The sequence below is a fragment of the Psittacula echo genome, assembly GCF_963264785.1.
Source record: "Psittacula echo genome assembly, chromosome: 2".
In the NCBI taxonomy this organism is placed as follows: Eukaryota; Metazoa; Chordata; class Aves; order Psittaciformes; family Psittacidae; genus Psittacula; species Psittacula echo.
The window spans coordinates 99588364-99615863 of record NC_137737.1 but is presented as its reverse complement, the minus strand read 5'-3'; the positions used below and the strand labels follow the sequence as shown (position 1 = coordinate 99615863).

Sequence of the window (27500 nt, the reverse complement as noted above, 5' to 3'; positions counted from 1 at the left end):
CATTTACTATGCAAGTCTGAAAAATGAAAATTTTGCATATCTTTAGCACTGTTGGGGAAAATAAATCCACTGGTAATGCTAATGGTCTATTGGTGTAATTTTTAAAAAATGTTATCTGTTACTCTGGAGGAATTCAATACATTCATATGTTATGCTAAAAGCTAACCTAATCAATATATAATTATGCATCCATATGTACATATGTATTGAGTAATCAGAAGTATTTGTTATCTGTAAAGATGAAAAATGAAGTTGATGATGGTCACTGCCATAGGTGACTACATATTTGTTTATGAATCGCCCTTCAGGTGAATATATTCCTCATGTATGCACAATGCAAAGTTTACTTTTTAGAACAGGCTCTCAAGAATACCGAATGAGTTTGATCTCATTCCAGGTGGCCAGGGCTTTACAAATACAGCATGAGTTGCCATGGCCTTTGCTGAATAATATTTATTTTAAGGATTTACTGTAACAGTTAAACCACTATAGGATTTAGTGTAACTAATTTAGAGAATTTAAAGATTAGATGCCCTTTAACTTGTCTCTGTTTATACAGCTCAGAATTGTGATGTGTTCTGCCTGGCATGCAGTCCACTGACTTTTAGGATTATTCTTTTCCATTTCCCAGTTTCCTGCTGAACAACTATACTGTTCTGTACCAGATTGTCTCTGAAGCCCTAGCAGGTGTTCTTCACGTATATCTGCATGGGTTTGGTGTGACTACTCATCAGACAGATAAAACTGAGTTCAGGTACCAGATGCTGATCGAAGGACTGGTTTCATCTGGTCATCTTTCTCTTTTTTTAAATCAAGAGGTTCTCAGGAACAAATATCCATTACTTACCTGGGAACTAATGGAATTAGTGGCTTTGGGCTCATGCGGAAACCGATAGTTATATAAAGTGCCAAGGTTGGTTTGAGACTGTGTTGCTGCTGTTACCTGTTAAGTATTCACCACTGAATGACAGAAGATGGGGAAAAATAAGGTGTCAGAAACTTGATTTGTATATAAATTTACTAATCTATTTAGAATATGATTTGAGGAAGAGAGGTGAATCTTAGCATGTGTGTTTTCTAATTGTGGTCTCTGTTCTTCAGGAATGTTGTGAAGGATAGGAGACTTTATCTGTGCTGTTAACAAACTGAGTCAGTTCTGTCATTTGCCTGTCAAGGGGAGATGAACCTCCAGTTGGAATCGAAGGACTTTGACTTAATCATTCTCCAGTGGGCCATATACTGTTGTAGGTGATGCTACTGGCTGCTTTCCTTGTCAGTACCTTTTGGAACAGAATGCGTGGCCAAGCAATACTCACTTATTTTCTGTGCTGCAGGGCTGGGTGCTTCGTTTGTTTTCCCACCACCCCTTAAACTACCTCGTCTTTGTCACTGATAACATATGTAAGGGTTGATTGGAAATTCACCTTCACACCTGAGAATCATGGTTTCCCTCTAAGTAAGACTGAGAGATGGATGCAGACTTGCAAAATCTTTTGATTTGACTTGAATGTCTCCAATTCAAGGGCAATGTAAAAAAAGGAGTAATAGAAAAGTGACCATGAGTAGACCAAGGAGAAAAAATGGTTACTGGCAAATTAAATTAGAATATGAAATATATGAAATACAGAGAAGACTTCTGAAAATAACTAGGAACTTGGTTGCTGTTAATCTGTTCCACCCCTCCTACTTTTATTTCTTGAAAGAGAGTAAGATGGGGTTATTTTTTATATGGAATACTTGAAATCTGCTTTTGCTTAAATAGCACTGGAACAAGCAGTTGAAATCTGAGAAGGGTGGATCATGTCCTTTTATACCTTCTTCTCTAGGAACATTCAGGGCTTGTCTAAGATTTTCTCATCTCTGATAGGATGAAAGAAAAAAATGGCGTAGGATTTTTTTTTCTAAAATAATTTTTAGCACCTTTAGTAGAAACAAGCCCTATGAAGCTTGGTGACTTCTGAAATATTCTGCCACTGGAAACAAGAACCTCCACCACTGAGGCTGATAATGACTTTGACTGTTTCTTTACTATGGGCTAGATTCCAGGCTGTGTTGTTACTCTATACTGTACTCCATTTCTTGTCCTTATTGTTATGCTTATTTATGCCAGAAATGGAATGCAGTTTGACAGCTATCACTACAAGTGCCTGTGGACATCATACACAAGCCAAATGCTAGATGGTGATAAATATGTTGTGATTAGACCTTGGTATCTAGATCATATGTCATAGAGTGAAACCAACACTTTTTTGCTCTCTTCAGAGGAAGGAGGTTTGCATTAAAATAAAGATACATTGGGAAAAAATATCAAATCTTTTAAAATCTTTCAAAATTTACTATTTTCAGTTTAATTTAACTTGTTGCTGGAATGAAATACATCCTTTCTGGATGTTTTGTAATCCTGTTTTTAGTGATGCAGCTATAAAATAGTAGGAATAAATGCTGTGTTCCTGCTTAGCAAAGTGATAAGAAAAAGAATTCTTTGGCAACCAGAAAGGTCTATAGACATATACGTAACAAAATACCAGAAGAATGCTGGAAAAAGGGATTCCATTTTAACCCAAAAAATATTTGAATTTGCTTATTCACTTCTGTCAGTGAATGCGTGGCAACCATTCTTCCCCTTTGGCACAGACTGCATGAAAGTCCTGGACAAAGATATGTAGGTGATGTTGGTCCCTTCTATGCTCCAAGTTGTGTCCCATAAGAAGGAAAAGTGAGGTGGTGATGCATCCGATTTCTAAACATCTCCAGCTGAGAGGATCCTTGGAGAAATTGATAGCATTTAGTAAAACAGCCTTTCTCAGGTGGAGCTCTTGAGCAGTAATGTTGGCCTTCCTGCAGGCAGGTGTCTCTCCAACACAGCTGCTGGGGACATGGCAAACGGAGCAAGCATGACCTGGATCTTCAGTGTGTAATGGGGTATTATTGTACATGCTTCACACTTAGGCACAGCAGTTGTTGCATGTTCTGACAAATCTAGGGGTTAACTTTTGCTATAGCTAGTCACAGCATTCCTCTTCTCCGGACTGGTGGGACTTACTAGGAAAAATGGCAGGCTTGGCTGTAAATGCCTGTGTAAGAACATTTGTCACTCATATGCCTCATTTAATATAATACTGTGATAAAAGAGACTTAATAACAATGAGTTTGAAGTTCATTATCAGTACCATATTTACTAACCTGTACCTAACCTTCCTCCGTAACCCCTGATTATAGACAGTAATATTACGTAATTACTTTCCCTAACCCTAATGTACTTAGATTTTTACAAAACACACTAATTTTCATCAGGGCTGTTTAAACACATTTCTTGAAAAGTAGGATGTCTTCTTAGTGTGATAGTAAATTCTGAATGAGTTGTCAGTACTGTTAAGATTTGTGAAGTTCTCTAATAGGTATTCAGGAGGGTAGCTTCAATGCCAGGTAGTATTTGTATTCTGAAATGTTATGAAAAGGGTTTTTCACACTTCTGTTTGTACTCAGCACTGTTCAGTTTTGATTTGTAAATTGTGTATAGCTTTCTTGCATTAGTTTTAACTTTGAATGACTCTATCAAAACTGTTGAAGGATCTTTATTTGGAATGACTGTGCTTTTGCTATTGAAATAAGGCAAAGGCTTGCAGCAGGTGGGTGTGCGCCCCCCCCCCCCCCCCCCCCCCGCGAAAATAAAAGGAAAAAGAAAATCCAGAATTTTTCACTCTGTGTCTTCAGGCTTTCTAGGTGGTAGCCCTAGGCAGAGTGCATTAGATTTGTTTTGTACCTACTCGTATTTCCAAGTGGCATTTCCTAGATGGATGCACAGGAGTCTAGAGTATAATGAGATCTAAATTAAAGAGATAACAGTATGCTCTCAGCACCCCATTGAACCTGACTTGCTATAAGAAGTGAGAATTTCCTTCAGACAGCATGTAAAAATGGGGTTTGTGGGACAGTATTTAGCCAGGGATATTGTAATTGAATGCTAATTTCTCCCGGATCGGTTGCCTTTTAACATCTCCTAGAAGTGGTTGTGGTATTGGAGTTCTTCCCATGAATGGCTCTTCTAGTATTGTGTAATCAGACAGGGTCAGGTAATGAACACAAAAAAGGCTGCTTCAGATCCAGTTAGGCAGAATCTATCCTTGTGAATGTAAGATGTTGACATTATCAGCAGACACATGTCCATTTCTATTGTAGGAATGTGCAAGTTCAAAGAGGCAGAAAAGTGTGATAAGAAAACCTGGCATGAACATCCCAGGTTCCACTGATGCATGAACACGAACGCACACCCGCTCACAGATACACAAATATTCTTAGGCAAAAATAAAATAGCTTCTTGGCAGATCTTATTCACACTCAGCTGGCTAATTGCCTAACCTGGCCCTGGCACTGGTGGCGTTACAGATGTAATATATTTTAAAGGGTGAACAATTCCTCAGCAATGTCTCTGATATCCTTCATATGAATATTTTTTATTTAACAGTAGGCATAGAAGTTTAGCCATTTTTTGAGATCTACATGTATTTCTGTCCAGTACAAGGAAAAGCGTGTACATTGAAAGCTTCTTTGTGTGCTTCCTCTAAATACAGAAGACTGAATATTTATATTAAGCCAAATTATTTCATATGCCTATTCCTATTTTCAGAGGATCTGTTTTCAGATCTTGTATGTAATAGATGAGAAAAGAGGTCTGGGGACTTTCCAACATGACCGTTCTGTATGGTGGGGATTTAAATATAAAATATACGGTGTTCCCCCTTTCGTTGTTACTGTTGGAATGCAGTAGCATGAGCAGCCAGTGATGGGTTGAGGGATAAGCTTATAGAAATGTTTTGTTCAGGGGGCTGAATAGCTCAGGGGATTAGCAATTGGATACAGATCCTGTCACCTCCAGATTCTCTGTTCACATGCAGCTCATCTTGATACTGACCACAGGTTGTTACCGGCTGATGATTTTCTGAGAGCTTCTCATTTAAAAGTTTGGTTTTTCTTTCTCCAATGTAAGTCACCATCAGAAATGGTACCGATGTTTCTTGTCATGTTGGAAAAAAGTCACAACTGAAAGGGCATGGAAAATGAACTTTAAATAATAGCAACTAAAATTAAAATTGGTGAAAAATAGAGAGATGTTAAGAATTACAGACCAGTGAACTGTAAGTGCTGGGTAAATTGAAATTATATTTTAACATACAACTCTAAAACATGGTCATAATGCCAAGGCAACATAGTGTTGCAAAGGAGAAATATTTCTAAATATTTATACATGCGTGCAGACTACTTCTTATAAGCCAGTGAGCAAATATAACTAGTCTGGATAGCCATGCATCCTCTAACAAATTCCTTTATAACAGGACAGTAAATACCTAACTAACTATGGCTTTAGACTTTTGTTATGGATTAGAGATAGATAAAAGAGAAACTTTTTAGCTGGATTAAGTATGTCATGTCACAAAGCATGCAATAAGTATACTGCAGCTGGTGCACTACTGCTTGAAGAAAAAAAAAAGGGAAAAGTCTCTCAGACATTATTATTTAATTACCAGCACCATTATGAGGTTGTTCTATTGAAACCATTGATTGTTCCACTGGGGCAGTTTGTCCATTTCATAATGTCTTACCCTGCACTGATTGAGCTGCATCTTTGATATTTTATGTTTAAGGCCATGAAATGAGTCCTACAAATTATGTATTTGACAGATACATCATCTAGTCAAAAGAAGGGAATTCCTTTTTCTACTAAAACCAATTTTCTCTTCTGTTGTTGGACACTTCAGAGGATGTGAGCAGTATATCACTGTGCTTCACAAGAAGTTCTCTTGTTAAACATGTTGTGTAGAAGACAAGTGCTTGTTGAAATGATTTTGGTAGAGAGGTTGGTGTCTTTTATATTTTATGGGATTGTTCATGCGTTTTAGGCCTGTGTTATGTGAGGTTCTGTGTGTCCTCCAGTTCTGTTGAATACTTTTTAGGGCTGTATGGCAGGTGCTCAGCTTTTAGAAGAGTGGAAGACTTTGATGAATCTTCTTGCTAGGTCAGTGGTCCCAAAAATATAATTTCAAAATCTCTATTTAAACCATTTCAATGAAATAAAAAGCCTCACAGTGTATTTTAGAGTATACCAAGAGCTGGTATTTATTGGACAGCATGCTGACTTAAAAAAAAAAAAAAAAAAAAGACAGCTGATTTTTATTTGTAGGTGGAATTTTTAAATGAAACTAAATGAAGTTTAATGGCTTATAACATTGCATGAATTTGTCAAAACTGATCAGCTGGATTGCTACTCAATGAATACTGAAAATGTTCTGGGTTTTAGGCTTATAATAGCCTACAGCCATTCAAAAGTCAAAATGTTATTTGATGATTTCAGAATGTTAATGAAATTATTATTAATAGCACATGTATTAATCTTAATGATATATGTAAATATGGGCAAACCTAAAGCTCAACAAAAAGATTATTTTACTGCTGAAAGTAAACCTGGGGTTAAATTCCAGTCATTGAGCATAAACCCATCCACTTTAAATGTGTCAATAAAAAAAATTCTGATGAAGTTTAAAATTGTATCCAGGCTCAGGAGATTTGGGGTATTCGTTAGTACAGAAAAATTTTGAAAGGGAAAGGATGATCATGTTTTCTTTTAAATTAGGAAAAAATAGTAACAGGCTGCTCTGATTAAGTAAAAAGATGTAAAAGGCTTTGCTTCATTGTTCTTGATTTGATATACTATCGTATCTAATAATTGGGAGGAGGGGTTCTTGGTGGGGAGAGAGAAGTAGCATATATCATTTTTTACTGTGGATTCATTTGGGTAATAACTTGATTTGTCTGGCTTGATTTTTGTTTCTGCGCTTTCTGTTCTTGAAGTTAAAACAGTCCTTCTCTTGTAAAATGCATGTAATTATCTTTTTTTTTTTTCCTATTTCGTAGTGTTCATCAAGCCCTAATATGGTTTTCATGGTTGCTTTCTTTAATGCCAGGATATTCTTTTAGGAAGGCAGCAGATTTAATGTCTAGGGAATGTAGAAATTTCTTGTCAGTAGTTACATGTATTAAACAGCATGTTACATTTTGATTTTAATATCTATCTTTGAAAAGCTAAATTTTGCTAACAGGTTATGATCTCTATATTGCAATGTGAAACAGAGAGAGTGACCTTTATTATATAAGAGAATTTCGTGGCGTTTTACCCGTTGAGGGCCCTGTAGAGCCAGAAGTATAGTACAGTGACTTGACTAAGTGACAGGCAGTAGCAGCCGTGGTGTCACTGTGTATTATCACCTCATGCTAGCTGGAAGCACTCCCTGAAGCCGATCTAGGTTGTATAGTCCTAGATGAGGTCTTCATGGGTGCTGACCATAAAAAGTTCATCAAAGTAATGAGGCGAGGCGAGAGCTTGGCGCTCATGGGCAGAGCTCAGCACCAAGGAGTGTGAACTGGCTCCAGCTGTGACAATAAAACAGCAGGTGGCTGCTGTCATTAGGGGTGGCAGATGAGGCAGGGGACTAACATTCAGCCCACAAAACTCTCATTTGTTAGCCATCGCCACTGTACCATGCAAAATAGCTTCCATCTCAGTCAATTTTACTTTGCAAAATATTATACAGTCGCCATAAGAAAATTAGAGCCTTGGGTTTACAGGTTCCTTGGATCTTATTATCAGAAAACTCTGCACTCTCAGGTTATGTGGAAAATTCGACTTTTTTCTCCCCTGAACAGTTTGAGGATCTTTACAGTGATTTTATAATACGACGTTTCCACCGAGGCATGTGTTTATTGGTTAATATTTTGGACTATTTTGTTTGTAACTCTTTATAAAATCAATTCCTTCCATCCATTTGGCTACGTGTTGCATATAATGTTTCCTACTATTCAGTAATATAAAAGTTGCATGCTCATCAGACTATTTCTGTCTCCATGTCTGTCCAGGTCCAGATATTTCATGTCATAAAGAAGGGTTTTGGGGCTTCAGCTAACCTGAGAAATTGTAAAGAAAGATAAGCAAACAAAAAATAAAAGGGCTGTTATTTCTTTTTCTAACAAAAGAGAAAGCATTTTGTATGGATTTAATCTTTGCAGAGCATAATTTAAACTGTGTAAAAATTTAAGGACTTTCTTGGCTGAAAACCATCCCAGGGCAACTTAGCCCTTCCAATGTGTAGAATGCAACAACCCCTGTGGCTTGCGTGTCTCATGGGTCAAGTGGTGGGAGAGCTGGTTTTGCTTTAAAGTGAGAGCCATTTTACTTGCATTATAAAACTAAGGAGAGTCCTGTGTGTCAGTGGTTACATGCTCTGTCCCACAGTTGCAAGTGACCTCCCAGAAATACAGTGTTTTCAGGTGGTCATTTGGACGCATAAGTGTTTTTGTGTACGTGCGCCTCAGTTATGAACATATTCATTAAATTTCAGTGCTTTAACAGGAATGTATTCATGAAAATCAAAATGTGATGCAATACTGAATAAAATGGTGTACTGGTGTGTTGGTACCTCTGTTGTCTTTGCTGTCAGGTTCCCTTCCTACTGAAAATAGACCTGTGAGATCCCACCATTTCATGCTAGCACTTGAGAAAGGACTTAGGGGGTATGTGGTTACAATGACAGCGAGGATCAGAGAAGGAAAAACCTTTAACTGAAGTTTCATTTCAGAAAGACATTGAGACTGAAAACAATTTTTCTTTTAAAGAGACATGGTTTATGTCTCTTTATAGGACCAGGTTGTCACTTTGTACATAAAACCTGAAGTTCTGTAATTTATCCTGTTAGTAACGTACTTCAGAAACTTGGTTGTCAAGCTCAGAAAAAGCTGAATTCCTTTTATTGCATCTTTTCAGGTAATTTATCTAGTCTCCTTTCTTTTTTTGATAACATGCCATAAGCTTTTGTTTGCAACAAAACTTATTTCTCCTTCACTTGTTTGTTTGTATGTATGCTCAATATGTTTATGTAAACATATTTAGGCCCTTGAGATCAAAGATGTTTTTTTCTTAATTCTATTGGGCACCTATGTAGTTCCCATCTCTCTCATGCTTGATTTGTGGCCAGAAATGGCCAGAGTTAATCTCAGCTGCTGGCTGAGACTGGAATATTCTTTGCCAGAGAACATCTTCTGTTGTGTCACAGATATCATCTTTATGACTCTACTGGTTTGTCTGATCTATGTTCCTTTGGTTTTCCCAGTCTGATAGCAGTCTTCATACCTAGTGCACACAACATCCATACTGGACTGCAAGAATGGCTTTTTTTTAATTGTTTTTATATTTTATTATTTGTGCAAAATATCCTGCTAAATTCAATGGGGTCTTTATTGTCTTTATTGCTTCAATAGCAGTTATACCTCAGGTGAGTACTACTGCAGTCCTGGCTATGGATTTTTGTGTCTGAAGTGAGTCCTGCTGGACATCAAAGGCAAACCTAAGAAACAGCAGACTTCATGCTTGGCAGCTTCAGTGAATAGTAACTCTCCTGCTAAGTCTGTGGCTGAAGTGATGAGAGGTGTTACCATTTGCTCGTGGGAAAAGTGGAGTAACGCCACTGTTAGCACCTGTAATTCTCATTTGGATGGGCTTCCATGCAGCTCTTTATATCATCTGCACACTCTACATTCTGTGCCATAATTTCAGAGAGTTTTGTGCATCTGTAGCACCTGTACAGTGTGTAAGTGTCTTTCTGGCTTTCATATCCTGGTTTCCTCTAACAGTCCTGGTACTTTCTTCAGCCAGCTGCCACCTCCTTCAGTGGTAGGAGGAGTTGCAGCTCTCAGATTTTGTGGACAGTTAGGGATGGCTGTGATGGGAATATCTGGAGAAATTGAGACACCAGTTGGGATTGAAAACTGAGCTTTTATTTATGCTCAGCTACTTCTGATGGTTGCAGATTAGGTCCTGCTGTCATAGTTTTACTATTTTTATGCAGTTACAGCTACTTTGGCAAACAGATATTCTGAAGGATTTTGTTTTCTACCTTAAGTCAAACAGTCTTGTGGAATGCCTGCATGTAAGGCAAAAAGGGTATGTTTTACATCTGAATTTAAGTCTTAGGAATAAACAAATCAACCAGCACTTGCTTTTCTATGTCAAATAAAGACCTAGGGCAAGATTCTCACTACTCTCACAGATCAAGCAGACTGCAGTCATAGCTCCAGCCACCGTCTATCACCAGCAGTGTTTTCAAATTGTGGGTAAATTGTCAATAAAAATTGTCTGTGCTTTCTGATTGTGTACGACTTCTGAGCAGTTCAGTCATCAGCTAGTGACCAATTTATTCATCTCATTCCTTTCTTTGTACCTCGCAACTTTGCAAAACACCACAGGCACTGTAGCTTCTGAATTGACTGAGTTATATATGGTGGCACTGCTACTGCAGGACCTATATGTTTTCTAGCTCACAACCATCTTTAGATTTGCTTTGATTTCCTCTAAAGACAGGCAAGAGTAGATTGAGGATTTAACTCTCAAGGTAGCTTTTTTTTTTTCTTGCAGAAGCTCTGCATATACCTGGTAACTCAGGCTGCAGTGCAGTTTCTGAGCATTAGGAAGAAGCTGCAAACATCAAAAGTGACTATTTGTTCAGGAACAACAGAAGATTAAAATCAGGTACATTTGTTTAGCTCTATCCATTCTACTTATAAGTAGAAACTCATTGAAGCGTCCTTATTTTGAGATGGTCTTACATGCTGTTTCTTGCACTTTTAACATGCATAGACTTTGCTCTTTGGAATCGCTAGAAAGCTTGATACAAAGTGTCTGCAGAAAGTCAGATATTTCAAAACTCCTCTCTAGCCACTTACAGATGTAGTTTACCTGGCATTCCCAAAAGGTTGAATCTGCTTTGAAAACCTTCCCTCTTCAAACGTTGGTCTGTTTATCCTGCTATGTCTTTCCAGATGGAAGATGATGATATGTGGAACTGATGCCTACTGCATCAAATTCTGTATCTGAAGTCCTGAGAATGCTAGGAAATGAACTGGATCACAAGTAGGGAGGCAGGTCAGTGAAGAAAGGGAGGGAATGGAAAAGAGAGTGATCAGAGTTATGGGGCTGTTGGATGTACATATTGTGAGAAAAGAGAGGACATAAGCAATTTCTTAGTGGCGAGGTTGATAGGCACTATTTTGTATTACAATGTTTATAGCTGTAAATCTTCATTTACATTTAAAGCATTCCTGCGGCCTCATTTAGCACGGCAACTATCTCCTCTGGTGGTGTCGTGTTTCTGGATGTTGCTGGTGGTCTCTTAGATGGAAGGCACTCCTGACACTGGGCCTAAGGTTGCATGCCAGAATTTAGGCAGAGGTTCTGTGCTGTGGTAGACTAAGAGGTTGCTGCAGCACTACAGAAAGCACATTGTGATTCTTTCTTTTTTTTTAGTACTTTGTGCAGCTGTTAGATTACCAAGCACCTGTTAGAGGTGACAGTTACAGATGTTCAATAACCAATGAAAATTAATAGAACATGTGATTCTCTTAGCTTGGAAGTGATTTGGTAAGGTGTGTTTAGAAATGTAATTACATGCTGCTGCTGTCTACCATTATCAGTTAACATTCATTAGCTCCTTTGAATATTGAAACAAACATTTCTTGTAGCGGTACTAATTTTCTCATATATTTGTAAGGTGATTTCCTGACAGAGTGAACACCTTCTGCCTTCAAAGTTTTTGCCACTGTTTAGCTGTTTTCAGTCTGCCCATTAAGCAAACAAAATAAGTAAGAGAGCCATTTGTTTACTTGCAGTTTCAGCTTTTATTGAATTGCCAAATCTAAAAGTTCCCTGTTGCACTCTTTAAGTTTCCTCTCACCTTATGTTAATAACAGTTATTGCTGTCTGCTCACAGTTATTCCTTTGTCTCTTATTGAAGGGTACATTTTGTATTTACAAAAACTTCTAACAGCTCCCCTCCTTCCCCTCCAAATAAACAAAAATCATCAAGAAAACCCCAAACCAATAAAATTCAGGATGACCCTATAGCTAACTTGCAGGAAGCCCTTCCACTTTCAGTTACAAAATAAGTAACTTCAGGTGATTCATACAATAGCAAGTAAGTGAGTTCCCTCATGGGGAAGGAAATAATGTAAATACTCCCTATGAATTCCTCTTTTGCCACAGTCCTTGCAATGAAATACTAGATTTCTGTCCTGGATGGTTTACATCTCTTAAAAGTGGGATAATGAGAAGATTTGGCAACTTTGGATGGGAAGATCTCTCCAAGCCCAGCTTGAGTGGAACAGGGAGGCTGTTTTCTGTTTTACTTAGTTTGCTCTTCGTTTGTACTCAGGTCTCTTCTACCAGAATCTGTAAGAGTAGATAATTGTGCCTTTTGCCACTACTTTATGGCCATGTGGCTAATAATTCTTTCACATCTTGAGGGACAGAGATTGGTGGCAGAAAGCAACAAGAATATGTTGAGGGATGTCTCTCTTTTGTGTTTGATAGATGCAGGAATATGCAGGAGCAACACAGTCGATTGATTGATAGTGTGCAACTCATCCATAATGATCTGTCTGATATAGCAGTAAATTATTCTTGAGATTGATGTAGGTCATTGAACAGCACATTGACAGTCCTGTTGTCTATCATCTTGCTCAAAGCAAATCAGGGACAGTAGCTGCTGTGATATTCAAGTCTTCCTTAGGTGCAAGCTGTGTACAGGTGTTCCACTCATATAAGTTGTCTTCTTCCTTCGTTTTTTTTCTGTTGAGAAGCTTAGCTTCGTCGCTAGCTCATTACAAATAACATAAAAATGAGACGAGGTATTTTTAGAAGAGAAGGTTGTAGTCTGTTGCATTGACGGTTTCATACTGACAAAAAAAAAGAAAAAGAAAAAGATTTTTGAAAATCTTGGCTTTTGAAATTCAGCAACAAAACATCTCCATGGAAAAGCTGAAAATTTAATCAATAAATAAGAAGCATACCTGATTGTTGCATGGAAAATGGTAAAAACAACAGCAACAAACCCAAAGAAGCAAACAAAAAAAAACCCTACAACAAAAAGCCTTCAAGCTTAAGGTAGAAGGGCTAGTCATTCTCAGAAATTTGAAGCTTATGTTAGTCTTTAGGTTGCATGGATTACCATGGTATTCTTGCCACGGTACTCTGGTTCATGTCTTGTTAGCAGTGGTGAAGTTGTCCTCATTTACCTCTTTCAGTTTCTCTTTTCGAGAGGGAAAAGTTTGCATTTTCCAGTCTGCCAAGTTGCTCCCACCTGGGAGATGAGGAGGAAGGAGCCACATTTGCCAAATGTATGCGTTTTACTTTCCAATTTAATTATGAGTGTTAGTGAGGGTGAGCATAAAATAGCCGTATCCTTCTTTAACACGAGGTCAGCAGGGAGTATAAGGCGGTGTGAGTGCATCACAGTACTCTTCAGCATCGCAGACTGAGTGTTTACACGACCTTCTGAAATGGTTTTTGTTTTTATTTTTATTTAACTTAAGAACAACAACAATAACGGTTATCTGGAAGTAATAAGACCTGCTTCATTTAGCTGCTAAATGAGTCAGCAGAAAACAGCGGCTTTCCTATGCAGGGTTCTAGGACTTGACGTCCTGTCACAGAAGGCATGAAGTTTTTCAGATATTTGGATGTTTTCCACACTAGACTTTGCCCTGCCAGATATTTACTTGAACCTGACATCTTGTCACAAAGGGCATGAAGCCTTTCAGACTACTGGATATCTTCCACACCAGACTCTGGCCTGCCAGATACTTTCTTTTAAATTGAGTCCCTTGCGCGCAGTCGTGCAAGAGAGTTATCAGCACCCCAGCCTGGACCCTTCAGAATCAGCAAACATCCACGAATGATGGACTTGAAGAAATTCCCAGGAATTTAGACTTTTGATGCATGGGGTAAAAAAAAAAAAAAAAGATTACTTGTTCATAGAAAACCATTGCTTTCTGAGCACCTCTGCATTTTCCTCTGCACTCTTGCTCTGGAAGCTGACCTGCTGAATACAAAATCCTGACAGAGAGATGAGATTGATATAGACTGTTTCGGTACTATTTGACTGCTGATTTGAACATGTGAAGTTCCACTTTTATGTGTAGAACATGTACAAATTAAAAAAGAATCTATAATTACATATACAGGCTTTATTGAATATTCCGAAATACATGTGGTCATGATTCCTTGACAAGCTGCACTATTTCTTTCTCTTAGTAATTGATACCCTTGTTGGCATGACCATGTGAACCACTCATTCAACTACAAAAAATTAGGGTTTGCAGTGTATTCCAAGACGTGGTAAAGAACAAGAGCACTTCATTCAGGTAACAAGAACCATCAAGTCTATGTTATTCACTTGGCCAAACTTACGACCTTCTTAGCATGGTCCATGCAGCTTGCCTTGATTTTCTGGTTTCTTGTCTCAGGTGAAGATAGAAGGACAAAAATTCAAGCACAGATAATGGAAAACAAAAACAGATGCAGACAGTTCTTCTGGTGTGTAAAAGTTTGAGATGCTTTTTGTTATTATTCCTTGAAGCTGTCAGATATCCCAGGTGATTTATCCAACATGGTAAACCATTCTATCCTCTCTGAGTGCCTGAGACCCCTGAGAAATAAATAATAATTTAAAAATAATAGCATCCTATTCTGCTTTTTTGTTTTATTTTGTTTGTGTGTTTGGTTTTTGTTTTGTTTTGTTAAAAAAAATAGGCTTTTAAGAAGCTTTTTCAAACATCCTGCACACTTGGGCCTGCATGTCATGCAGTAGCTTACCTGTATTTCTCAGAGTTAAATTCGTGTATAAAGAGCTTCTGGACAGTTTAAAGGAGATGTAAAGGATATTGAGAATATGAATAAAGGGTAGATATTCATTGTTATTCTCCTGGACTTTTCTGCTGTCATTGAACATTGTTGTCTGTAAGATAAATTCTCCAAGAGCAGTTGCAGAGAGCAATGCATCTACTGAGAAGTGATTTAAAATTGCTCTTCAACTGCTGGATACCTTGTTTGTAGAGTCCCACAAAAATAAATTCTCCTGCTGGTCCTTCTCAGCAGTTATGTGCAGTTACAAGATGACTGCGCTGTTGACGTGGCTTCAAGTGACTTTCTGGTAAAGGTAAGATGTAGTTCCTTCCTTGGAACTAGGCCAAGGCTGAGCACTTGGTAAACACTCGGGAAGTAACAGCTTTTATGACTTTATGGTCCAGAATGCTTGTTTTGGTTTGTGTGTGTGGTGTTTTGTGTTTTGTTTTGTCTTTTTAACTCGGCTTTCTACTAACAGTGATGTACATATTAAAAAGGAAGAGCTATTATAGATTCAAAGCATAATAAAACCTAGAATCTTTTGCCCTCTCAAAACAAGATACTTCACAGTGCACAATTTCTCCCTGCAGAGAAAATGAGAGAACAGACACTACATGACAGATTATTCATATTCCTTGGGGTACTGTGATGATAAACATTGTACATGCTGAAGAACTTGTATTACACTAGACTAAAAAGTGGAAATAAAGATTGTCCAATATGTTTCTTTATTCCCAGAATTAGAAGCCCTCTTATTTCTTTTTTACATTAAAACGTTTTCTTATAGCTGAAGACAAGCCTGCAGAGGCTCCTAAATCAGTTACAGACATTCTCAGAGTGAGTCCAAGTACTGTTTGAAGACTGCCATGGAATACGAGTGGACACGTTCCTACAAAGCCACAAGTTTTCTAAACTAAAACCAGAATATTCTGAAAACTTATTTTGGGAAAGGTGCTCATATATTTATGGTTAAAAGCAGTTTCTGTTTATGTGCAAAAAAGTGTCCATAGATGGTGTGGATGCTATTCTAAAGCTCAGTGTCATTTTTCATCTTGTCTTTAGCTTTCCTGAAGTTTGAACGTAGACTGTATAAGATGGAGGATGGGCGCTAGTTTGGATCCAGAGTAGTTGAAAATCACTAAAAAAGTTAAACCAACACAATGCCACTGCAAGCGAAGGAAAGCCTACTTACCTTCTTTCACTGCAAAAGGAGGCTTCTAGGAGCTGTCTTCCTAATGAATGGAGGGAACTGCCAGTGACCATGACTTAGAAGTATAGGGTAGACATTTCTGCCTTTTGAGACCTGCCCCTCAGGAGGGCAGCTGGGCTGTGACTGCCTGTCTTCATGTGGGTTGGGGATGAGTATGTCCAGATCAGAGTTTATAAAACTGGCTCCAGGCCTCAAGCCTGGCCTGGTTTGCGTGTATTGGAAACAGTGGAGTATGGCAATTACAGGTTTTTCCTACTCCCTTCTGATGTGTTTCTGAAACCAGTTAATTGCATTCAAATGTTTCTATTTCCACTAGTATTAAAAATTAAGAAGTAAGAAATCCAACGAAGCCTGAATTGCTGTTTACTGCAGCTCATGGAAAGATTGCCTTTGATTTGAGAATGTATTAGAGCAACATATCTTGAAAGCATTCACTCCTTGAGTGCTTACTGGTGCCAGACAGACTTCCCTTAAGATTCAGTTGAAAAGACCAAGGCTAAGTCGTATCTGTCTATTCAATTCTGGCAGTGTCTTTGGAATAAATGATTTACCTCAGCAGAGATAAGTAGCGTTGATAAAATCAATATTTTTTGACTAGTTAACCAGTAATTGCTTAGGAACCCAGAGTTACTGAATGTACTGAAAATACATTTTGTTTGTTTTGTAAAGCCAGCAAACACTGCTGCCACCTCTCTCTTAAAATCACTTGCAGTATTTAGTAAACATAAACAAATAGTTCCCAAACTATTTTTTTGTTATCAAACTGCATCCACATCAAGATGTTTAGAGTTTGCCTTAATTCTAAGGGAGAAAAAAAATCTTTTGTTTAAATAAGGACTGTCTTTGTTGGTAATATTTTTTTATCTTGTCATTTTCTTGTGAAAATAGCAACTTCGCTTTTATTTTTAGGGCCTGATTCTGTAAAGGTGGAGAGCTGTTCCTGAGCTATTTTGTGCACTCCAGGCTTGCACACGGGCATTCTGCACTCCTCAAGTCTGAAGTCTTCAAGCCTTGCATTAAAAGCTTAAAATGTTAGCATGTGCCGAGACTCTTAGTGAGTCAGCCTTCATTTTATTTGTGCTGTGTAAGACCAGCAAAATGGTTACAGAGAACCTAGATACAACAGAGGAGGCAGTTAATATGAGATTAAATGTTTCACTTTATTAACAAGGCCTTTGTCTTTGACTTTGCAGAAAGGTGTGTCTGTCTGTACCCCAGTGCAGATGTGCAGTGTAAGAAGTGTTCAGCTTTTGTTTGGAAGCTTCAAGTATATGGGCTCAGGAGAAGAAAAAACAAACTTCCCTAGAAATACTGTGTAGCTTGTTGGGATCTTTATATTCCATGCAAATAGCAAAGTATGCCTTTACAACTTTGATTGTACTGCTTTCACAGTAGTATCTTTGGATTTATTTTTCTTTTAGAGAAGGGAGAGAATGGAGATTTGTAACAGGAAATACTAGTATTACCAAATTAAAATCTGTTTGGTACCTTTCATGGCTGTGTGGAAATGGTTAGTGTTTCTGCTGAAAAGCAAGGGCAGTATGTTTTGACTGCCTTGTGCTGTTACTGGAACACATTATTTTGTTACAATTATTTTCCCTATGTACAGTAATTCTGATGACACTTGAGTAGTAGTGATGGTAACGGTGTTATAGATTATTCACAGTTGTAATGATTGTGATGCCATAGTTATAAATTTTGTAAGAAAAAGTGTGGAAGATATTTTTTTTTAATGTCTTTTTGTAAAAAATAAGGAAATTGCTATCATTTAAACAAGACAGAATTTATAATCTTACACCTTAAGGGATGCACGAAAGAGATTCTCTGTAATAATGTGGAAGTACCCAAAGTAGATCAGACATGGGGAAGCTACATTAACATTTTTGTAAATGTCTCTTGGCTTTTGCGGCTCTTATACCCCATAGTGCTAGTGTTTTACAGTCCTTCCATTGTCCATTACTGCAAACACGTCCAGATGAATTCAGCGTTTAATGTTAAAAATCTTATAACATGCCAGTTTGATTTGTAGCCCTTCATATCATGGAATGCTAATTAAAATCATATTTTTGCATATGTCATGCCTTTCATGTACATATGCAAATACAGTCTATTGCCTTTCAGCTATTAGTAATTAACTTTATGAAGGACAGCTGTAATACATAATTAACAAAAATGTTTGCAAGCCCTTTTCACACTGAAAGTTGCAGCAGTAAAAATTTTGCTTATCGAGAGAACCGTTTTAGTTTGAAGCTTCAGTCTGATATCTAAATTGTTTGAAGCAGTCATATGACATAATTAAATTGATGTTATGGTCTTATCAGCAGAAGAATGGTACTTGATATGCTCCTATCAGTTTCATTATGCATGTCACCAAAATTGAAGTAAATTAGATATATAATGCCAGGTAGTATACAATTTGTTGCTGCTATTGATGCTTTGAACAATGTCTTGCCAGTTTGAACAATCTGTTTCTTCAAAGCATATTCATGAACATGTGCTTCATCTTTTCTATCCTTTTTTTTTCACAAGGCTATAAAATAACTAAGGCTATTAGCTTGTTTCCATGTATATCTCTTTAAATAATTAATACAGTGAAGTTTGACCAGACATAAGCAGTGATTAAAGCATCTAATCTTGCTGTATTTTTGTGTTTCTCATTAAAAACAATGGAACTACTTGTATGAAGAAGGGTTGCATGATGGGCCTATTAGGGTTAAATAAATTAAAAGTGTAACTAATTCTGTATTAGTTTATAAAATAAGAAAACATTATTTAGGTCAAATAGGCTATATTATCAGTCTGTTGTCTGAGATGTTCTAATTTGCAAAGGGAAGCAGAAACAGGTTTTCCATTCTTTGACCAGCAATGTATGGTTGTGGTTACTTGTTTGTAAGAGAATTAGCCAAGTGACTGCAATCTGAAGAAAACATTGAAAATATGGAGTCCCAGATTTAAGTCACAACCTAGCAGGGGCTTTGAAAGCCCAGCTTTCATAAAATATGCTCAAGTGCATGCTCAGAACAGAAAAATACTGTTTTTTTAAAAAAGTATTAATAAAAAAAAAATAATCTTCCTGGGTTTTCTGTTTGGTAGGGTGGCGTTTGTGATGAAGAAGCATTTGAACACTCATTTACTGGGCAAGCATGGAGTCGGCACACCCAAAGAAAGGTAAGCTACTTTAAAGTTCTTTTATATTGTACAATATATTCTTTTATATACAATATAAATATTCTTTTATATACAATATATTGTACAGTTCTTTTATATGGTACAATATGTGAAGACCTTATATGCTGTATTTAGCTTGCCCAGAATGAAGTCACCTGGGCTTTTAACTCAACCCTAGCTACAGAGGGAGCTAACATGCCCTAAGTGCTCTGCCAGCACGGTGCATGACATGTCTCTGGGTGTCAATAGAAAAATTGCTGCAGAAAGCAATACAAAAGGTGTAGGATTTGCACCCTTTGGGGCAGTTTTTTGACAGGTGATACTATTTTCTCAAAAATTCCATAGTTGTAACTGTCCCTCCAAGTACAAAATCAAATATTACTACTTTTTTGTTTGCTTGTTTTTTCCCTTGCTGTTCTTGATGCCCATAGTCATTTATAATGTGAGTTTCTGAGATTTATGTTGATCACGGAGGTTAAACCCGCAGAGGAATCAAAAAGAAAATTTCCTCTTTTTCTGCTCTTGGGCAGGAACAAAGATCTGGCGTTTTGACTAATTTTAAAATGAATTTATTTTATTTTTTTCGATCTGTTTACAGTTACTTATTTTCAAAATTTATTTTTTTTTGTGAGCTATTTTTTCTGTGGTTTAAAATGTAACTGTGTTTACAAACTAAACGGCACTCTGTTTGCAGATTAACAGATCTTGCCTCAGGTTTTTTAGGTACATTGTGGCATTGGTATTGCTCTTTCATTGACATTTTGGGGTAACTACAAACTTGATGTTTTTTGGATAGCCAAAATATTGCATATTGTCTTTCAGCCTGGGTAGATGGAGGTATCCTACCTGCAGGGTGCATTGTTGGGTACTTGATACATTTTCAAGTATTACTGCCTTGTAACTTTTTTTTTTTTTTGGTGTAGATTTTCATAAACAAAGAGTATTCTCAGTTTTGATATGTAAGGAGAGGAAAATAAATTATAGCTAACAGTTGTAGGAGAACACTGCAAAACTCTTTCTGGGTCATGTTCGTTTCTTGTTAGACACTGGAAACAGTAGTTGATTAGACCCTTTCCTCACAAGTTTGTCACACGTAAATCACTGGGTGACCTAAGAGTAGACTTTTAAATTAACACACCATATACACCTTATGTTTGGCTTAAGCATCTATTTAGGTGGTACTTATATTTTTAATGAGATTTCCTCTACAAAGTGCTTAACCAGAGTTTCGCTAACCATAGTTATTTGGAAAGTTTTGAGATAGTCTATTTCATCTAAAATATAGAATGATGCATTGAAAGAACACTTACAGTTTCATCAAAGCAGATATATTAAAGTTTATGCTGGTTATCTTTTATCATAGCACAACAATTATGAAAAATGGTTTACTCTGGTGGCTTGTTTTGTGACTGGAAGCATTCAATACCAATATGTTCTTTTACAAGGGGGTACTTACTGTATAATCATCATCAATACAACATAGAGATAACTTGCATTACCCTAGTGAATATGTGCTCAATAAAGGATACATACAATAGATTTCCAAGTATAGTATCTTAGCCTGAGAGGCATATTTTTAGCGATCATCTTGAAATGAATTCCTAAACAATCAGGATGCTATAAACTAAACCGGTTGTTGCTTGCTTTTGTTTGTGTGTTTCTTCAAGAAAGCCTTCTGGCTGTTTCCATTTTCTCCATTTCTTTCCATGTTCCTCAAAGGCTTTGTTGCTGGCTTGCTAGTGTGGTGCAAAGAGGAGTAGGAGAGGGGTTTCTTTCTGAGGTGACAGCTTGACAGTCCTTGTAGCCCTGGCTGCCTGAGGAGCAGAGAACCCAGCTAAGGCCTGCAACCTCCCTGCCGTGTCTGGTATCGCAGGCTGTTGCAGCTTTACCTCAAAGCCAGCATAAACAAGTAATATTGGAGAGACTTCATACTCTCTTTTGAAATTTCTGCATCCATCTTTTGAATATTTCTTACCTACAATACCTTTTCAGATGGCACTTCAGCTTAATGTAGTGCAGTGTCAAATGCTAGTGGCAGAGCTGCAACAACAATGTAATTTTCTAATAGCAGTCCCTTGTTGGTAATGGCTGATGTTTAAACCACATGGTCTAGTGCAGAAAATATGAAATCACTGTTGCTTTCCTTTCCACTTTTCCCTTCCTATTATCAGAGAATTGATGCCTTTTAATGGCTTTAGGAACCAAATAAATCTTTCTTCAGTATGTTAAACCATCACTTTGGGTATAAACATATTATAAATTAAGTTACAAAGTTTTCTTACCTGTTTAAATCATTAATGCCTTGTTTATAATTTTGCAAGCTTGCTATTTTTTAATTTCTCTAGGACAATATAATCAGTTTATGTTTTGAATTTGATTCTGCCCTCTGATACAGTGCATATTGTAGCAAATACTAATAGAAGCTAGCTAAATAGGCTGTGACAATTAAATTAATAATGCATTTTATTTGCAAGTGTTTAGTCTTCATGGTTTGACTGATATATGCAAAGATGGTAATTTATTAAAAGTAAATTCATGTAATTGTACTACAGAATTTGATGAACCAAAAAAAGTTGTCAGCATGACTATCATCAAAAACAGAAAATTGAAATAAGTTCAAAAGGGTGCTTGAAAAAAATAGTTGTAACCCATACACCCTGGCATTGGTCCCTTTTAACAAACTTCTCAGAAAGGAATTTCTGCTGATAAACATTGAGATAGTTCTGAAAGGGAGAGGAAAATGCATTTACAATTTAGTATGCAGTACTGAAGTAGTGCACCTTGTTCTCTTTAGTTTTGCAATACCCGCATGCAGAAAGGGAGGTATTACGGAGGCTGTGGAAATGTTTGCATTTGCAGATACAGGAAACAAGTATAATTCATAATAAGATTGCTACCAAAACATCTTTTGGTTTGAGTTTTAACTTTATGGTTTTTTAAGGCAAAATTGTTTTTAAAGGTAAAATACCGTGAAAAGTGTAATTTGCAGGTCACCAAAGTTTAAAAACATAGCCTTGTAGTGAAATGTCTGCACGTTTCAGCCACAAAAAACCTACCTAGTCCATTATGATCATTACCATTTAATAGCTAACTCAAAAGTGGAATGTTTTAACACAGAAATTCCTCTAAGGTATTTTTTCCTGTTATTGGAACTGTGATACTGATTTATTGTCAACTCGGATGTGTCTCAAAACTGGCATGTTATCTGTTAAGTCCGAGGCCAGTACATATTTGGTACTTCAGTGTCAGTAATCTTCATGGGACCTATAACTATATCTTATTGGCAGGATAAATCTTGGCTACACCTTTATTGTGTCTAGGAGACAATGTGGTTGAGGACAAGGTGAATGCATCAGTAGTGTTAATGGTTCTGGGTTCTAATTTCTTTTACATCATTATGTTACTTAGGTGTAAATTATGGTAAAACACAGAACAGAGGCGTTTCACTATTGAGTATAAGATACACACACACACACACGTAAAAGTACTAGCAAGAAAATAAAAATAAAATCGTTCGTCAGCAAGAGTGTATTTTACCACTGTTGAGCACAACTCTGTATTTTTCATATGAAAACTTTCTAAGTATTCTTTAGAGATATTTTCTTATCTGATACATCTGTTATAACTATTTTTCATATAAGCTTACCACAGAAAGGCCTTTACTGACACTTGTTTAATTACCTCATCTTCCTTATGAATTTTAAATAATGAGTTGCCTCTGAAATAACTTTTTGCATATGAGTAATCCCATTGAGTTCAAATAGGATCATTCATATATATAAAATTACTTGGAACGCAAACACTTGCTGAACTGGAATCAGCATTACAAAACATTTTCTGTTAAATTCATTAATCATATGTTTAAGATTTTGTAAGGTTCTCCATTTTGTTTCATGTACTTTAAAAATGGGATCAGTGTTACAGTGCTAGGAACATCATATGAAGAACATGATTTTCAAACGATCTTAATTGATTGGAAAAGCTGTGTAACAATTTCAACTCGAGAGCAACACCTATAAGTAAATACCTATTACTGTGTAACAGCAGCTTAAATATATTTGAGATGCTCTTTTAAGCAATGTTGGAAGATAGAATACTGCTAAAATTTGTGTATTTTTTTTACTCAACTGCTTTGAAGTAAAGGAACTTCCTAGGTGTCTATTTTTCAATGTGCTTGCATGCGCCCCTTGGATTTTGGAATATCAAATGCTACTAATGGTATAAATATCATAAAATATACAAGACTTCATGGTATGTCATTGGAAGGCATTGTTGAGATCAGAAAGAAAAATAGCCAGGAACAATCAATGGGGGTTTGATGTTCTGCATACTTTTTAGAAAAGCATTTTGATTGCACTGTCATATTTCCATTTTGAACGTACAACTTAAAGTTAATCAAGTCCATCAGTCTGACCCTCTTCTATTTAATTGAACTGTTAATCCTTTTTTTGAAACAGTTTTCTTGGAGAGAAGTTTCAGATAGTAACTGTTTGATATGCCTGTTTTGAGTAATACTACCTTGTACCTGCAAAGCAAAAAGCTCTAATTGAAGTTACAGCTAATTTTGGGAGAACAAGTGGCAAAAGTCAGTGATGTATTATGCATGTGTATGCATGCAGTCATCTTGTAATAACTTACTCCTGTTTTGAAGGAATGATTTCTGTCTCACAGGAAGGTTTCCAGTTGGAGATGGTAGTAGTACATACGAATACACAGAGGAGAGGCTACCTGTAACTACCAGGGGGTAATGTGCTGAGTCTTGCCTTCAGGCTTTGTCATCACCTTTTACTGCTTCTTGCAGATAATTGTGAGGTTTTCAACTGAAGCCTAACATTACTAGTTTAACTGGATAGGAATGAAAAACTTAATTGATTGTTTCCTGCTTTTGGCTGCAAAAGAATCGTGGAGAGTTACAGAATCATTTTTTGGAAAAGCCCTAAGGAAAGAAATGTACCTTTTCCTTGAAGTATTCACTAGTCAGAAGCTTATGGTGAGAGGAGGGGAGTGGAAAGGACTCAGCATTTTAGCCTTGGTTAGGAACTAAAATTTTACCCAAGATCTATGTTAAGCTTTCAGTATTTTGGAGGCTTACTTGACCTTTGAAAGCAGTGAGTTCAGTTCTTGGCTGGTCCTGTACTGTGTCAGAATGTGAGTGTAGGTACAGGCTCCACAGTTGCTTCCTGCCTGAGTGCTCTTTTCTGTCAGTGGTTAACCCAAGGAACACGAGGAAGGCATTAGGGGTTACCTGAGTTTCCTCAGGTAATAGAAGTAGGGGATATGCTGAAAATTCACAGCTAGCTTTTCTCTTGGCTTGTTGTCTGCACACATGTCATATGTGTTAGCTTTGCTACAAAGAAATGAAAAGAGTAGGCAGCCACATATACTTTTGAAGACGGTTTTCACAAAGACAAGTGATTAATTCAGCATCTTATCAGAAAGAAAAATAATAGCTGAAGGACTGTAAAAAATGAAGCTCTTTTACTGCTACTCATTATTCGTTCTTCCTATCAATTCCTGGCAATCTTATAGTTTAGTTCAGAAGGAGGTGCAATCTGAAATAAGTTTATTTTAGTTGTCAGCTATGTGAGATGTTTTGGAAATTTCTGCAGTAGGCAACAACCTTCCTGTTGGGAAAGCATAGCTGCTATGGGTAGAAGATGGAGTGCTTAATGGGATGCACACTGCCCACAGTGAGCACCTTTGTCTAATTTTAAGCATTGCAGCAGATATAAATGATGATCTCATTGTATTCATAAACATCCAAGTACTGTCTAGAGCCTAGATGATTAGTTTCATTAGCAAGTGTATGCTAACGTTGTCCATGAATCTGTGGAAGACAGTATGGGTAGCTGCTGGAAGCTGCAGGTTTTTTTCACAACAGTCTGTTTCCAAGGAAAGCACAGTTCTTAGCTGCATGCCGTCAGCCAAAAAGTAGTAAGCCACAAACTGATCCCTCCTCTATTGCAGTTAGCTGACAGTAACTTGTTCCAGCCATATGTCCCAGCTTGCTTCTTCCACTGTGCAAGTCAACCATGCAGGCCAAGAGGGTAAGGATTAGGATAGCAGTATATCTATAAACATATTTTACCTGCACAGGATTGGAAGCAAGAAGCCTGTCCAAGCAGTTACACAGAATATGTTACACTACTTTGAATTTGTACAGTGACGTACTTTGTGGCATTTATGGATGTAAAATGTTCCATGTCCCGGGTGGTATCATGACTCTTAGCTTTGATCAGTCTATAAAATACAACACAAATATATACTGAGTACATTGTAAAGGAAATTGAAACATAATCTCTTGACTGTGCTGCAATGAAATGTTTTCCATATATTCTGAGGAATCAAGAGAAGTATTTTGTAGACTTTGGAAGTGAACGCAGAAATGCTGTGACAAATGCTGTATGACTGATGGTAGGAGCTCAGCTTCTAGTTTTAAACCACTCACTTCATGATACTTCCATCAAGTTATAATGCCATCAGGACTGGTTTTTTGCAGCCAAAGCAATTTTCTAGCCTATTAAGTAACAATGTTGGTCCAGCTTATTTAAGTTTCACCAACCCAAGATGGAAACAAATGCTGGAGAAACATGTTCTGGAGTTCAGTGATGCCGTGATGATACTATTATAGATGACACAATTATAAAAGTACCCCTACAGTTCTATAATGTAAAAAAACCCCAAACTTAACCAAGACTTAAGTGCTAAAAATGTGAAGGTCTTGTTGTATTGTAGACAATCGTCTGCATCATGAGTCTTCACAGTCTGCTCTGCACTGATCTCTGATGAGTAGAATCATAGGACAGCCTGGGTTGTAAGGAACGTCCACAGGCCGTCTGGCCCAGCGTTTTGTGGAGTGGAGATTATCCAACACATTGTCCAATTGCATCTCGAAAATTTCCAGCGATGGGGACTCTATCACATCACTGGGGAGGTTGTTCCAGTGAACAGTTTGTGCCCAATATAAAAAATTTTCTTATCACAGTATCACAGTATGCTAGAGATTGGAAAGGACCTCAAAAGATCATCTAGTCCAATCCCCCTGCCGGAGCAGGAACACCTAGATGAGGTTACACAGGAATGTGTCCAGGCGGGTTTTGAATGTCTCCAGAGAAGGAGACTCCACAACCTCCCTGGGCAGCCTGTTCCAGTGTTCCGTCACCCTCACTGAGAAGAAGTTTCTTCTCAAGTTTAAGTGGAACCTCTTGTGTTCCAGTTTGTACCCATTACCCCTTGTCCTATCATTGTTTGCCACTGAGAAGAGCCTGGCTCCATCCTTGTGACACTCCCCCTTTATATATTTATATACACTAATAAGGTCCCCCCGCAGTCTCCTCTTCTCCAAACTATAGAGACCCAGCTCCCTCAGCCTTTCCTCATAAGGGAGATGCTCCACTCCCTTAATCATCTTAGTTGCCCTGCGCTGGACTCTCTCCAGCAGGTCCCTGTCCTTCTTGAACTGAGAGGCCCAGAACTGGACACAATATTCCAGATGTGGTCTCACCAGGGCCGAGTAGAGGGGAAGGAGGACCTCTCTCGACCTACTGACCACCCCCCTTCTAATACACCCCAGGATGCCATTGGCCTTCTTGGCCACAAGGGCACAGTGTTGGCTCATGGTCATCCTGCCATCCACTAGGACCCTCAGGTCCCTCTCCCCTACACTGCCCTCTAACAGGTCGTTCCCCAACCTATACTGGAACCTGGGGTTGTTCCTGCCCAGATGCAGGACTCTACACTTTCCCTTGTTATATTTCATCAAGTTTCTCGCTGCCCAACTCTCCAGCCTGTCCAGGTCTCGCTGGATGGCAGCACAGCCTTCTGGCGTGTCAGCCACTCCTCCCAGCTTAGTGTCATCAGCAAACTTGCTGATAGTACACTCAATTCCCTCATCTAAATCATTGATGAATATATTAAATAATACTGGTCCCACTACTGACCCTTGAGGCACTCCACTAGATACAGGCCTCTAACTAGACTCCGCCCCATAGACTACAACTCTCTGGCTTCTCTCTTTCAGCCAGTTTGCAGTCCACCTCATTACCTGATCATCCAGACCACACTTCCTCAGTTTAGGTATGAGGATGCTGTGGGAGACAGTGTCAAATGCTTTGCTGAAGTCAAGGTAGACCACATCCACCGCTCTGCCATCATCCATCCACAATGTTATTTCCTCATAAAAGGCTATGAGGTTGGTCAAGCATGACTTCCCCTTGGTAAAGCCATGTTGACTGCCCCTCATAACCCTCTTATCCTTGACATGCCTTAAGATGTCAAGATTAAACTTCTCCCAGTGCAACTTGTACTCCTTGCCTTCTCCATGTAGCTCCTTGTGAAGAGAGAAACTGTCCTTTTTGTAGCAGCCGTTTAATTAGAGGAATACCATGATGAGAACCCCTT

At 37.8% G+C, this 27500-nt stretch overlaps 1 protein-coding gene across 3 annotated transcripts in view; it reads left to right on the top strand.

Moving 5' to 3' along the window:
* The window catches only part of ZNF407 (zinc finger protein 407), a 343995-nt gene that overhangs the window by 114687 nt on the left and 201808 nt on the right, over window positions 1–27500 (top strand). For all 3 annotated transcript variants that reach the window (XM_080611327.1, XM_080611326.1, XM_080611325.1), the window contains one exon: window positions 19026–19100. In XM_080611327.1, the coding sequence (XP_080467453.1) occupies window positions 19026–19100 (75 nt within the window). The remainder of the gene's footprint in view (window positions 1–19025; window positions 19101–27500) is intronic.